This window comes from Geotrypetes seraphini, chromosome 3 (assembly GCF_902459505.1).
Source record: "Geotrypetes seraphini chromosome 3, aGeoSer1.1, whole genome shotgun sequence".
Classification (NCBI taxonomy): domain Eukaryota; kingdom Metazoa; phylum Chordata; class Amphibia; order Gymnophiona; family Dermophiidae; genus Geotrypetes; species Geotrypetes seraphini.
Genome location: NC_047086.1, coordinates 325,663,179 through 325,678,289, shown reverse-complemented (window position 1 = coordinate 325,678,289; position 15,111 = coordinate 325,663,179). Strand labels below are relative to the sequence as shown.

At 42.0% G+C, this 15,111-nt stretch overlaps 1 protein-coding gene across 8 annotated transcripts in view; it reads left to right on the top strand.

Annotated features, from left to right (window-relative positions):
• RALGAPA2 (Ral GTPase activating protein catalytic subunit alpha 2) overlaps window positions 1-15,111 on the top strand; it is a 1,036,168-nt gene that overhangs the window by 762,875 nt on the left and 258,182 nt on the right. For 7 of the 8 annotated variants that reach the window (XR_004538694.1, XR_004538695.1, XM_033936259.1 and 4 more), the window contains one exon: window positions 9,514-9,672. Coding sequence is in view for 6 of the 8 variants with exons in the window: in XM_033936259.1 (XP_033792150.1) it covers window positions 9,514-9,672 (159 nt within the window). In the remaining 2 variants the exon portion in view is untranslated. Of the gene's footprint in view, window positions 1-606; window positions 665-9,513; window positions 9,673-15,111 lie in introns of those variants that run through there. The other variant, XM_033936261.1, reaches the window with a different exon arrangement.

Genomic DNA, 15,111 nt, shown 5'->3' with positions numbered 1-15,111 from the left:
ATGTGTGATTAATTATTCTTCACAAAAATGTGTTTTTTGAACCTTTCCAATTGACTACTTTCCTTTCATTTTCGTGATTGGAGAAGGATAAAGTTACTATTTAAATGCCCTAATTAAGTTTATAGAGGTGTTTATCTCAACTGAATATCAACCTGATCAGTCAAGTAATCTTCAGTTATTTTATTTCTTCTTTGTTATTCCACTATCTACTTTTTGGATCTCATTTACTGGGGACTAGAGCAATTAAGGGGACATTTTCTTTGTTATTTCTGTATTGCTTAATGTACTTATTTGCTCTTATTTTGCTATCTGTACAAGTTTATACTTGAAATGTAAATATGAAAATGATAAATAATAATTGAAAAAAATTGATTTTTCTTTTGTTTTTTCTTCTGTTCTAATTTTAAATCCCTGGTTATTACTGTAAATATTGGTCCTCTAGACAGGTACCATCAGGACTTTAACAGATTAATACGTTGCGCAGACATTTACTGAGATCTGTACCAGAAGATCCTAGAAATATTTATACCATTATCTTTTGAATTTTTCCTGTTCCCAGGACTATGCTCCTATGTCATGATTATTCATGGTTCTTTTGTTTTACAGCACTACCAATAAGGGCTCTATATACTACTTTTTATTTTGAGGTGGTACAACTTAAAAGGTAAAAATATATATTAATCTTTTTAATTTTTGCTCTTTAGGCTTTGTTGTCCGATTTATGTTTTTGTGTTTTTAATTTGCTTTGTTTTTAGATGAATATATATGTGAATGTCTAACTTTGCAACAAAATGTAAAATTGCCCCTGATGCCGAAACTTGTTGAGCTGGTCTAATGATTATATGTAAAGTTTTGGCTTATATATACCTTGAATTACCTTTTTATATTTATTGATTTTAAGCCTACTGGCTACTCTGGCTATTTTTATTTCCTAGTGTGGTAATAATACCATTTTTAGGGCTCCTTTTACTAAGCTATGCTAAAACATGGCTTTAGCATGCTCTTATGCAGGAATTTGCTGCATGTTATAGCCATTTCTGTTATGTCACCTCCAGAATCAATACTAAAGATGCTTCACCTCAACCCACGAACCGGGTTTTGCACAAATCCACACACTTTTTCTCTTTTGCTCCTCCAACTTGGCTGAGGAATGTAGAGTCCCCTGCAATTTTCATTTCTGCAAGTGAACTGTGCAGAAGTGCTTCTGATCTGCTCTGCTTCTTTTTCTTTTTTTGTGTTAGTTTGACCTTTTTTCAGTAGCTTTTGTGCCTTGAGATCCCTTTGGAAGGTGTTCTGTGCCTTGGAAAGGAAGCAGTTTTCGCAGAGCCAGATAGCTGCTTCACAGAGCAAGTTTTGGGTAGACCTGTGGAGCCAGCCTGCTGTGTGCCACCTTTGAAGCTTGGGGTCCACCCCCTGGGAGTGTGCTTTCTTCTGCCCCTATCAGAGGTTTAAGTGTGGGCTGTTTGCACCCTGTGTAGGAGCCCTCGGGATATCAGGATGCTAGCTATGTTTTCCCACCCCTGGTTGCATAAGGAGGTTCTGAGGGGGGTGGAGGGTCTGTCCAACTGGCAGCCCAAAGATCCTGAAGATTGGACTGTTTGATGAAAATTTAAGGCTGAATTTCCTTTCCCTTCACTTAAGCTGTACAGGCAAATACTTTGGAGACTGTGAGTACAGCCCATTCTTCCTATGGGAAAATCAGGGGGGGCTCTAAAAATAGTGTTTTAAACACTTTCTGTGGGTAGGGTTCAGGTCTCCCACCTCCAAACACCCTAAATAGCTATTTTTTTTATATATATAGTCTCCACGAGGCGTTTTTGGCGCAAATTTCCTGGTGGTGGCCATCTTGGATTTTTATCAATTTTTTTTCTACTTTTTTCTGCCTCAGAACCCCCAAGTTTTTATTTAAAATCATTAGGGATGGACTCCTCCACCTCTATGGAGTTGAACTCATTTGTGAATTGTGCTGGATTACTAGCGGAGGACCAACCATGTACCATGTGCTGCGGCATTTGAAGGAAGGGGGTGGAAGCTTCAGGCCTTACCTCCTCCAGATCCTCTAGGGCTGGGGAACCTGTTTAGATCCAGAAAGTGGACAAGAAATCCCGCCCAGTGCCAAGTTTGGCAGTGATGCAAAACATAAACATCCAGAGTCCGGGGCATCTCACAGGCCTTGTCTTGGGTTCGCAGGGAGCCGATGTCAGCCCCAGTGTGTGGCTTTTCCCCAGAATTTGTTCAGCTCATGTGGATAGCGTATCTTATAGACCCAACCCACGAACAGCCAATGGACACACTGCAGACTTTTATGATGGCCTTCCTTTGCGAAGGTCACTGCTCAGGTCCCCAGCATCCCTGTCATTACAGACCCAGACTGCCTTAACTGGCTCGCTGATACAATACATACTGCATCTACCCTTGATGAGGCTGATACCCTTTGCAGCACCATTGTCCATGATGTCTCGGAGAGCCCTGACGCGGATGATGGCCCCTCTGTCCACCGGCTGTTTAAATCAACCTCTATTCACCATTTTAAAGCGGACACCATAAAGGAAATGAAGTTGGAAGCTCAGCCCTCTATATCTCAAAGTACTGTAATGAGTCATTCTAATAATCTGATGTCCTTTTTTATGGCACATCCAGATCTCACAGCTGTGGTTACTGAACAGTGAGAGATTCCAGAAAGTTCCTTTAGACCAGGGGTGCCCACACTTTTATGGCTTGCAAGCTACTTTTAAAATAACCAAGTCAAAATGATCTACCAACAATAAAATTTTTAAAAACACAAAGCACACTGTACGCAAAGAAAATGTTAATAATAATTTATATTCAAGGGGTTTTCAAAGAGGTCAAGGCAGATGACTTTAAAATATGCAATTTCAGAGGAGCCTTACCAAGATGGCTTCCTGAAGGATCTCGACAGAACACCGTTGTGCCTTTTTCTTAAATTAGATGGTGAATCTAAGACCCGGAGGAGTGAAGATTGCCGGAACAGCCAAGCCCCCAACTTTCATCGGAGAAGAGCGAAGCAGCAATGCTGAAGGGCAGCGAGGAGAGTGAAAACCTCGCAGTGCAGAGAGTTTCCACCGCCTCAACAATGCATTTACCAACAACCAGTGCTTGGTCTTGACTGGTGACTTAAAAGAATCTGCCATACTGTTATTACCTACAGGTACTGTGACTAAAGAGATTGAAATGGCTTTTTCTATTTCTCTTTTGAGGAAATCCCCAGCAGTTGACTTGGATTCAATATGGGAAGCAATTTCCTTATTAAAATCTTCCCTTGGGACTTCAATCCAGAAATTAACCGTACAAACTTCTGGATCGTCATTGGAAACTTCTAAATTACAACAGAAATTGGGGAAATTAGAAGCTAAAGTCCTAGACCAAGAAAAAAAATTAGAAATTATAAGAACATAAAATCAGCTCCCAATGAGAAAAAATGGCTATATTAACAACAAGTTGGAGATATCGGAGAATGCAACACGGAGACAGAACCTCAGATTAATTTTCCAAAATTGGCTACAGCTTGACTTGACTTGTTCAAGAGATATCTTTCTAAGGTCTTAAAAGTTCCTGAATCTTCATATCCTCCTATCTCAAAGATTTACTACCTTTGTGAATGAAAAAATTGAGCGCGGATCAATCTGGTCTAGGAACTGATGCTTTAAACTTAACAGAAATTTTGGAAATATCTGAGATTGAACCAGTTCTAACAGCCACTTTGTTCAATTGGCATTAGAGTCTGATAGAGAATGGTTATTAAAGATGTTCTTTAAAGTTAAAGAAAAATTGTTTATGGCCCATAGAATTAGAATGTATCCTAATATGTATAGAACAACACAAAAAAAGGAAGCAATTCTTATTCTGCAACCCCAAGTCTTAAAACTGGGTCAACTTTCGTTTTAAGATTTCCTTATAAGTGCTTGGTTAATTTTCAAGAAAATAGATATAGTGTTCCCCCGATCATTCGCGGTATTTTCTGACTGCGAAGGGGAAGCAGGAGAGGGCAGCTGGAGCGCCGGCAAGTGAAGAAAATCACTTGCGGTATGCTACGACCACCTCTTCCTATATTAAAGTCGAGCCTCACCAATCAGGAGCTGCGTATCAAAGCAGCTCCTGATTGGTGAGGCCCGACTTTAGTACAGGAAGAGGCCGTCAGAGCATACCATGAGTGATTTCCTTCACTTGCCGACGCTCCACCTGCCCTCTCCTGCTTCTCCAGCTGCCCACTCCTGCCTCCCCAGACGAAAAACCATATTTGCGGTTTTTCAATATTTGAGGGGGTACCTGAAACAGAACCCCTGTGAATATCGAGGGAGTACTATATATATATATTTTTTTAACTCTCTCTGTCCCTCCATGAGTCCAACTTTTTCTTTCTCAGACTTTGGAATATCTGGGAGTTTAGTTTGACATGCTTCAAGGACATGTTTTTCTTCTTGAGCCATGCAAACAGAAGCTCCAGAAAGAAATCATGGATCTCTTGGCACTCCCAGCCCAACTGCATGACAATATCTTCAGGTGTTGAGGTCTTTGCTTTGTTCCACTGATATTTTGTTGCTTTTGGACGTCACTGCAGGGAGCTCTGTATTCCTCAGCCAAGTGGGAGGAGCTGAAGAGAAAAAGTGTATGGATTTCTGCAAGACCTGGTTCATGGATTGAGGTGAAACACCTTTAGTATTGATTGCATTACATTACATTAGAGATTTCTATTCCGCCATTACCTTGCGGTTCAAGGCGGATTACAAAAGAGTAATAGATGGAGGGTTATAATATAAGATCTCAGGTTATGTTATAGAGAGGGTAAAAAGAGAGTCAAGTTGATTTGGGGGTCAGGAAGAAGATGGGGGAAGAAAGGTACTTTTGGTGTTAAGACTTTGTCAGGGATTTCTTGAAGAGTATAGTCTTTATTTCCTATCTGAATGTCTTGTAGTCTGGAGTTGTTATCAATAGATAGGAGATTTAATTGTCTAGTTTTGCTGCTTGGGTGGCTAGGAGGCTGTCATATAGTTTTTTCTGTTTAACTTCTTTGATTGGAGGATGTGTGAATGGGGTGTGAGTTTTCCTACACGTCGTTGAGGTAGTTTGGATGAGGCAGTTGTTCATGTAGGTTGGGCTGTCTCCATTTATAGTTTTGAATAGTATACAGTAGAATTTAAATAGTATTCTTTCTGGAATTGGAAGCCAGTGTGATTTGATATGCCTCTGTAATGTGGTTGTGTTTCCTCAGTGAGTATATAAGCCTCAGAGCTCATATACTCAATGTGTTTTGAATTGTTTGTTTTATCATTGTTGCAGGGCATGGGAGATAGAGGATGTTGCAATAGTCTAGCAGACTTAAGATTAGGGATTGTACTATAAGCTGGAACTGTGTTCTTTCGAAGAGTTTTCGGACTTGTCTTAGGTTTCTCATAACTGCGAATCCTAAGACAAGTCTGAAAATTCAGAGACTAAAAGAAAGAAGATTACCAAAGGTAAGAACCTAATATTCCATTTTATTGCAGACATAACATGACCGATTTTTCCATTTTCTGAATTAACAGCCATATGCTTATGTTGCCATTAGTGTGTGGCCATTAATAAAAATTAGAATGTGAGCACTTACCAACACCTATTTTGTAGACTGTAAAGGCGCATGTGCTAATCAGCACACAGTAATATAGATCAATTGATTAGTGCAGAAAACACCTACTGTCTGCCCCCTGACATATACCCCCTCTGCAAAAAAATTAAATTTACTTCTTAGCACTTGGCTTCACACATTGTAAAATTACTACAGAACACTTCAGCATGTCCCAAAATATGCCATTTTAAGCTGCAGTAAGCATCTGATAGGCATACCACAGCTTAGTAAAAGGACCTCTTAGCATTTAGCATGTGCATATTTTGTACTTTGTTCATTTTATGAATAAATTTGTAGGTTGGTTGAAGTAAGTACATTACAGTGCTGTTTTAGTAATTATAACTAAAACATCTGCAGTCAAGAATATAATTTCTGTTACATGTACTCTGGAGTCAGTATGATAGGTGTTTTATCTCAACCTGCAACCGATTCTTGCAGAAAGTCATACATTTTTTTCCCCTCCTGCTCCTCCCACTTAGCAGAGGAACACAGAGCCCCCTACAGTTCTTATTTCTGCAAGCAATTGTGAAGAAGTGCTTCTAATCTGCTCTGGTGGTTTTTTTTTCTTTTTTTCGCTTAAGTTTGTCCTTTCTCGGTGGCTTTGGTGCCTTCAGACCCCTTTTGGAAGGGTTCTCTGCCTGGGAAATGAAATAGTTTTCATGGAGCTGGACTGCAGCTTTACAAGGCAAGTTTTGGGTGGACCTATGGAGCCAGCTTGCTGTATGCTATCTCAAGGCTCAGGATTTATTCCCCTGGGAGCATACTTGCCTCCTAACTTTGTCAGAGGCTTAAACACAGGCTGTATGTGCCCTGAGTAAGATCCCTTGGGGTATCAGGGTGCTGACTGCATTTTTGCACCCTTGGTTGCGTGGCGAGGTTCTGAGGGGGGCGAAGGTTTCAGTCAGGATCCATCCAATTGGCAGCCCAAAGATCCTAAATATTGAACTGTTTTGAGAAAATTTTGAGTCAGAAATTCCATTCCCTTCACTTCAGCTGACAGAACTGACAGGCTGGCACTTTGGAGACTGTGAGTACAGCCCTATTTCTTCCTATGGGAGAATTGGTGGGGAAGGTCTAAAAATGTAGTTTTTAGCAGGTTTTTTTTTTTGGGGGGGGGTATGGTTCAGGTCTCCCACCTCCAAAGACCCTATTTCAGCATTTTTCTTTTTTTCAGATCTTCTCAATAGATCTTTTTTGGCACAAATTTAGTGGTGCTAGCCATCTTTGATGTTGCAAAAAGTCATCAGGGATGGACTCCCCAATCTCTACTCAATTGATTTCATGTGTGGATTGCACTGGATTACCAGCGGAGGAGCATTCATGTTATGGTTACAAAATTAATCACTGTTCCTGTCCCCATGGATAACCATGAAAAACAATCCCAAATCATTCTTTAGTGTATATCTCAACCTCGGTCCTTCTACACCAGCATTCTTCAATGCAAGTCCTTAAAGAATGACATGGAAATGGTTTCCTGTGGTTATCCACGGGGACAGCAACAGTGATGAATTTTGTCTCTGTGCCATTCTCTAATACTATGTACCGTAGCATGTACAAGGAGAGAGTGGGAGCTTTGGGCTTCGCCTCCTCCAGGTACTCTAGGGCTGGGAAAACGATGTGGGGCTGCAAAATGGGCAGAAAGTCCTGCCTGGTACCTGTTTTTGTTAGAATTTAAAAACACAAGCACCCCGAATCCAGGAACACCTTGCAATGGTCCATCGAGAGCCAGCATTGGCTTGGTGTGTGGCTTTTCCCCAGAATTTGTTCAGCTTATATAGAGAGCATATCTTACAGACCTGGCTTGCGTGATGTAGCCGGCGGGCACACTGCAAGCTTCCAAGAGAGTGCATTCCTTTGCAGAGGTCACTGCCAAGGCCCCCAGTGCCCAAGTACTTACAGACCCAGATTGCCTTAGTTGGCACACTAATCCTATGCCGCTTTTATCACAAGACGCTGCTTCCACCCTGGATGACACTGATTCCCTTTGTAGAATAATTAAACAAGATGACTCGGGGAGCTCTGGTCCGGGTGATGACCCCTCCATCCGCCAGCTATTTTAAGTCAGCCTCAGTCGACCATTTTATTACAGATGCCATGTAAGACCTGAAGTTTGAAGATCAGCCCTCCATGTCTCAATGTACAGTCATGAGTCATTCTCTAACATCCTTTTTTCTGGCACATCTGGTTCTCACTCCTCTGGTTATAGAACAGTGGGAGACACCAGAGTTCTTTCAAACTGTCTAAAGCTATGTCTAAGCTTTATCCTATGACACCAGAGTTTCAGCAGCTGTTTGAGCAGCTGAAGGAGGATTTGGCAGTGGCTCAGGTAACCAAGCACACAGGCCTCCTTAGTAAAGTTGGAGTGATGCTTAAAGATGCCCAGGATTGCAGAGTGGACATGGTCTTAAACACTAAACTAAACTAAAAACTAAATTAAAGCTTAATTTTATAGACCGGGTCTTCAGCCAAAAAGGTGCTCAACTCGGTTTACAATAATGTAAGTATAGTACATAAATATAGAAGAAGAATGTAATCTAGAATGGTTTAGTTTCCAAAGTGTTGAGTAAACAAGAAAGTTTTCAGAGCTTTCTGAAATAAAATGAAGGGGCCTAGACTTCTAAGTGAAAGCGGTAACTCATTCCATAGCTCAGTTAGTTTGAAAATGAGAAAGTGGCTGAATCTCTTGAAAGTTCCATTTTTACCCCTAAGGGAAGGAAAAGTAAGTTTTAATTTATTTGAACTCCTAGCGAGATGAGATCTGTATACATTCCAATCTAAAGGAACCAAAGTAATAAAAATGCCAAAAAGAATTTTAAATGCAATACAAATGCACTTAAATTGAATTCTAAGATACACTGGAAGCCAATGTAATTCCCTGAGCAATGGGGTTATGTGATCGAATTTACTCTTACCAAAAATGAGCTTGGCAGTGGTACTCTGTATCAATTGCAGTCTCTGCAGATTGACCAGGTACATTGAGTTGCAATAATCCAACCTTGACAAGATAATTGACTGAACCAATACAGAGAAGTGTTGCTGATGAAAGAGCGTTCTCACTCTTCTCAGGATTTGGAAACTAAAGAAACATTTTTTAACAAGAGAATTTAGCTGATCCTTAAATGTAAGAGACGAATCAATAACAATACCCAATATTAGTGAGGAAAACTAAATTTTTAGAGATTATCCTGAGTCTAAGGTCACAGCTGAGGGAAAAGAATCTAACTTCAGACCGATCCTTAAAAGTTTGGTCTTAGCAGCATTCAATTTCATCTGGACCATCATCGCTCAGGACTGAAGCTTAGCAATACAATGGATAACATTGGATGTTAGATTAAAAAGATCTGGGTCGTCCTCAAGCTCTTTGAAGTGGCTTTCAGGCTTAAGTATCTTCCAACCAGCGGACAGACCCACTGGGGAGGTGTTCTACATATATGAGTACATATCTTTGCTGCTAGCTATATCCCAGTTAGTGCTTGTTGCACTCAGCAAGTTGGTTTCTATTGCTGTCATGTTCTTGCCTGTTTTTCATGTTGCTTAATATTAATTGTTTGTTATGTTACAGAGCAGAACAGAATAATGTTTGTGGGGAGGTTCACTGTGCCTCCCTGTGTGTGTATGCTTTGTTCCAGTGTTGTTCGTTTGCTTTTGGACTCAATTGTAGGGGACTCTGTGTTCCTCTGCTAAGTAGGAGGAGCAGAATGAAAAAAATGTGTGGCTTTCTTCAAGACCCAGTTCACAGGTTGTGATAAAACACCTATCATACTGATTCCTCCATGGATTCACAGAGTGAAGATTATCAGAGGTAAGAACCTAATCTTTCAATATATGCCTTGACATCTCATAATCTATTATAACACTCCTGTTAATAAAAAGTCAATTTGTCTTTTCAGCTTCGCCACTTGGGAAATGATGAAGTTCACATTGTTTGGTCTGAGCACAGTAGGAACTACCGAAGGGGTATTATACCAACAGATTTTGGAGATGTTTTAATTATTATTTATCCGATGAAGAATCGTATGTTCTTTATAGAGATCATGAAGAAACCTGAGGTGAGGTTGTCTTTTGTTCTACTATTTGACTATTGTTATCTAGTTGGGTTTTTTTTACTTTGCAAAGGAAATCATAACTAGCAAGGTTTGATTTTGTCTTTAATACTAAGGGTGAAATAACTTTTGCTTTGGCACACAAAGATAAATGAGTTGCAATATGCTCTCATGTATACTATGCTACTTGCAAAATAAAACCTTGCTACAGAGCAATGTATATGTGACCTAGTAAAACAGTTTTGAATTCCAATCCTAAGGATGTATAGGTGCTTATTGTATTGCACTGAAAACTAATAAATGCAAGCTGATAACTGCATATTTCTAAGCATTCGCACAGCTAGTGTTGTCAGTGCAAGAATAGAAGGAAAAAGCCTCAGAGCTACTATGCTAATTCTTCAGGAAAATGAAATATGAAGTTAGTTGGATAAATCTTCACTTTTAAATTTCCTACTGGTATCCAATCTCTGATCAATAAATAATCAGTTAAAAGGTGGCAAGTTCAGAGGTAGTTCATTCCAGATTGCAGTTAATAGGTATAGAAAGGAATGGGAAATTTTGTTAGCAAACCTTATTCCTTTTGTAGAAGGAAAGGAAAGCTTATACACAGTGACATACCAAGGGGGGGGGGGGCGCGACCGCCCCGGGTGCACACCCTAGGGGGGTGCACAGCCAGCATGGTCCGGGTCCAGAACGTCCTGCCCTACTGTGCAACAGGACCTGCACCTCAGCGCAGTTGCCGTTGCACCCCCTCTGATGTACTTGCTCTGAAGCGGAGTCAGCAGCCGCGCTGAGGTGCAGGAAGATCCCATGATGACTATGTCTGCCAGCTCTGCTCCGGAAGAAGTAAGTTACATCAGAGGGGGTGGACCCGTTAGACACAGTCATCATGGGACCTTGCCACAACTCCCTGCGTCTGCCGGGTCCACCCTTTCCGACGTAACTTACTTCTTCTGGAGCAGAGCTGGCAGACGTAGTCATCGCGGAATCTTCCTGTACCTCAGCGCAGCTGGCGACTCTGCTCCAGAGCAAGTACGTCAGAGTGGGGTGGACCAGCAGCTGGCAGCTATAGTCATCTCGTGACCTTGCTGCATGAAGGGAGAGAAGGGAGCAGGACTGCTGATATTGAAGAGTGGTGGAGTGAGAGAAAGGGGGCAGGGTGGTGCTGATGGAATTGGTGTGCAGGGAAAAGGGAGAGAGACATAAGGGGGAAGGATATAGATGGAATTGGATTGGAGGGAAAGAAAGGGGGTAGATGCTAATTGAAGAGGGGTGGATGGAGAGAGAAAGGGCAGACATTGGATGGTAGTGGGGAGGGTAGAGGGGGAGCCTATGCTGGATGGAAGTGTGGATGGAAGAGATAAGGGAGCAAAGGCAGGAAGGAAATGGGGAGGAGAAAAAGAGGGGAGCAGATGCTGGATGGAAGTGGACAGAGAGAGAAGGTACTAGATGGAAGGGGTAGAGAAAAGAAGGCACATGATGGAAGGAGGAGATAAATAAAAGGAGGGCACATGATGGGGGGAAAAGGACTGAGTTACGGAAATACTGGAGGGGGTGAGGGAAAGAGGTGGCAAGCTGTAGGTAGACAGTAAAAAAGGAAATTGATAGGGTAGGAAAATGAGAGGAAAAGGATTGTAGAGGAGAGGGAAAGAGAGGAGAGAGATGTCAGACCAATGGGGGTGAAAGGAGAGATGGAAGGGGCCTAGAAGGAGAAAAGATGCCATATAGGAGCAGAGAGATGGCAGACAGTGGATGGAAGGAAGAGAGTAACAAGAAGATGAGGAAAGCAGAAACCAGAGAAGACAAAGGTAGAAAAAAAAAAAAATTGTTTATTTATTTATTGCTGTAGGAGACATATGTCACTGTTTCTGTGGTGTTGCATTGTATGCAGAGTCCAGCTTCTTGGTAGGTTCAATGTAACCTTTGTCTATGTATTTCTATTTTATCCCCCCTTTTACAAAACTGTGGAGCGTTTTTAAACGCCAGCTGTGATGCTCAGAATTCTATGAGTGTCAGAGCTGTTACCACCAAGGCTAAAAATCACACTACAGTTTTGTAAAAGGGGGCGGGGTTAGTTTGTGATTACATATTCCATACTAGGCGAAGGTGTTTTCTGTGTTCTGTGTGTTCAAAAGACATGGTTTTCTGTTAGAATTGACTGCAGGATTGATCTGTACTAGTCTGGCTTGTTTAGTTTTACAATGGGTGTATTGATATTGTACTGCTGCTCACTGCAGTATGTAAGATGCTGCCTTTTCCTAGGTACACTCTTGTGTGACGTTTGGATTGTTACTAAAAATCATATTTTTCATACAGATCGGGGGGGCAAAAAATAATAGGCCCCTGGTGTCACATATGCTAGGTAGCCACAAATGACCCAGATATCATGAAAACACCATGTGTAAAAAAATAAACACTTTCAATAGTGATTGCTGTGATGGCCTATAATATGATATGAGAACAACATAGGCTACCGATCAGCTGAAGATAAGTTGAAATTTTTCTTCTATCTTTTATTTTCATTAGCGAAGCACAGCATAAGGCTTTAACATACATTGAAGGTTTTTTGCCAATGAGGTGACCGCTCGACCACCTTTAATAAACCACTTCGATGGAGGTGGGAGGGCCCTTTCTGAGGCTTTTTCCTTCATTTTTGAGTTATTTTATAGCCTATGTTGTTCTCATATCATATTTTAGGACATCACAGCAATCACTATTGAAAGTGTTTATTTCTTTACATATGCTAGGTAGGCCACTGCTTATACATATGAATTGTTCTACTGCCTGAAGATCTCGTGATGTTTAAAAGTAAAGAAATCAGGGGAGCAAAGAGTCCATGTAAGATTTTTAAAACTATGCACACACATTTAAACTGAACTCAAAATTGAAAAGAAAGCCAATGTAGACTCCTCAGCAAAGGTGACACATGATCAAACTTTCTCTTTTCGAAGGTCAATCTAGCAGATGTATTTTGAATCAACTAGAGTCTTTTCTCATTTCCTTTACTTAATCCAGCATAGATGGAATTACACTAATCTAGCTGGGCCAAAATGATAGACTGAACCGATGCTACAAAATGATGTTGATGGAACAAACAGCGAACTATTTTTAGTGTATGAAGGCTAAAATACCATTTTTTGATAAGATGATTTACCTTGCAATGGAAGGAGAGAGAAGAGTCTAAAAAGACTCCCAATACTCTAGAAGATGATTCAATGGGCAAGACATCACCGGAATTAAGAATAACTGAAGTCAGAAAATTTCCAATTTCAGGACCAAACCATAATAATTTTGTCTTTGTTGCATTAAGCGTCATTTGAACCTGAAATGACCAAGACTGTAATTTAGAAATGCATGAGTTTGTTAGTTATAAAATTGCTCAAATTAGGGTTAACTTCAAGCAAGATGAAAATATCATTAGCATAAATGAACAACGTTTCAATGGGATTTAATTTAATGTAGTCATAAAATATTGAAAAGAATCGGAGACAATGGGGAACCTTGTGGAGCACCGCAATCTGATGACCATGCCCCCAAAGTTCACCACATATGAGCACAATGTTTGAAATCCTGTGAACCATTTGAGAACTTTTTCCTCTAAGCCTATGTCTGAAAGTAATCAAACCAAGATGTCATGGTTAACTACATTGAAATCACTGTTGTACTAATCACCTTTGTTTTACTTCAAGCACAAATTACAACACAAGTTGATGTGGTTAAGTGAACACTCAGACCCACAGCTGAGGTCCGGTGAAACAAGTTCACGGAGCAGCTATTAAGGAGACCATCATTGTTGTTCACAGTCTCCTCCACCAAACAAAGACTAAATAACAGCACATAAACTTGAAGAAAATAAAATAATAAATTTGACAGCAACTTAACTTTGAATGGTGTGGATGATACACATAACTGCTCCGGGCTCCTCCGTTTATTCACAATACCGACCCCCCAACCTAGGTTTCACCCGCTGGCTTCTTCAGGAGGGGTACTACAATTACAAGATGACTCAAATCAACACTACACCACACAGCTTGCTAACTTAATAAACAATACATTTTGAAATACTCAATATAAACACTCTCTCTGCAACTTACCGGCACAAACACTCCATACTGCTCACACACGCACTGCTGACAAGAGGAACTTCCCAGCAGGCCACGCTTTAAATACACTCCCCTTACTACCTATTACATCATCACTCATTACATCATGAGTGAAAGATTAAAGTTGAAACCATATCCTGCTGGGGCCAAGGTATGCCATTGAAATATAAACTTCTGCTCTAAATAAAGAAGATGTTGAGTAATGTTTCCAGATTTTTTATGAGCACACATAAGGACAGTGTATTGTAATTCCTCAATGGAGTGCTGTTGTTCAATCCAATGACTGACTAAGGGGGCAGTAACACGTTTGCATATTATATTGCTCAAATGTTCGGCAATGCGAATTTTAATAGCACGCCGAGTGTGTCCTATATAATATAGCCTACAAGGGCAAATAATGCAATATATTACTGCAGATGACAAACAATTAGTACCTCAGATCAATTCTCAAGTATGTTATGATACTACTCTGTATAGGAAACCTTCCGATCGAAACACTCTCCTACACTATCATAGTCATCATCCAAAACCCCTCCGGGACAGCATCCCGGTGGGACAATTCTTAAGGTTGCGGAGGATCTGTTCTGACGAGTGGGACTTTCAACAGCAGGCCACGCTTTTATACACAAAGTTTTTGGAGAGAGGTTACCCTCCCCGGGTAATCAAACGGGCATGGAAGAGAGCCCGCAACTGCCAGAGGGAGTGGCTATTTCATCCCCAACAAAGGGAGAACAGTGGGGCCGTGGTATGTGTATTGCCTTATTCAGTGGCGTACCTAGGGGGGGGGCGGGGGGGGGCGGGCCGCCCCGGGTACCAGCCCTAAGGGGGTGTTCCCGGCCTTGCCGTTCAGTCCCCCGCCACCCCCGAAGGACCGCTCGCACCACTGACCTTCCTGCACCATCTGTGAAGCAGCCCGCAGCAGGATCGCGAAGTCAGCGTCAGCATCCCTGCGCTGCTTCCTGCGCCGCGATCCCGCCCCACCCTGAAGGCCTGATGCCCCGACCCACCCCGAAGGACCGCTCGCCCCCCTGGCCTCCCCGCACCACCTATGAACAGCCGCAGCAGGATCGCGAAGTCAGCGTCAGCATCCCTGCGCTGCTTCCTGCGCCGCGATCCCGCCCCTCCTCTGTGAGGGGCGGGACCGTGGCGCAGGAAGCAGCGCAGGGATCGCTGACGCTGACTTCGCGATCCTGCTGCGGCTGTTCATAGGTGGTGCGGGGAGGCCAGGGGGGCGAGCGGTCCTCCGGGGTGGGTCGGGGCATCAGGCCTTCAGGGTGGGGCGGGCGGGCAGGCAAGCAGGCTTTCAAGGGGGAGGGGGTGACAGGCAGGCAGGCAGGCCTTC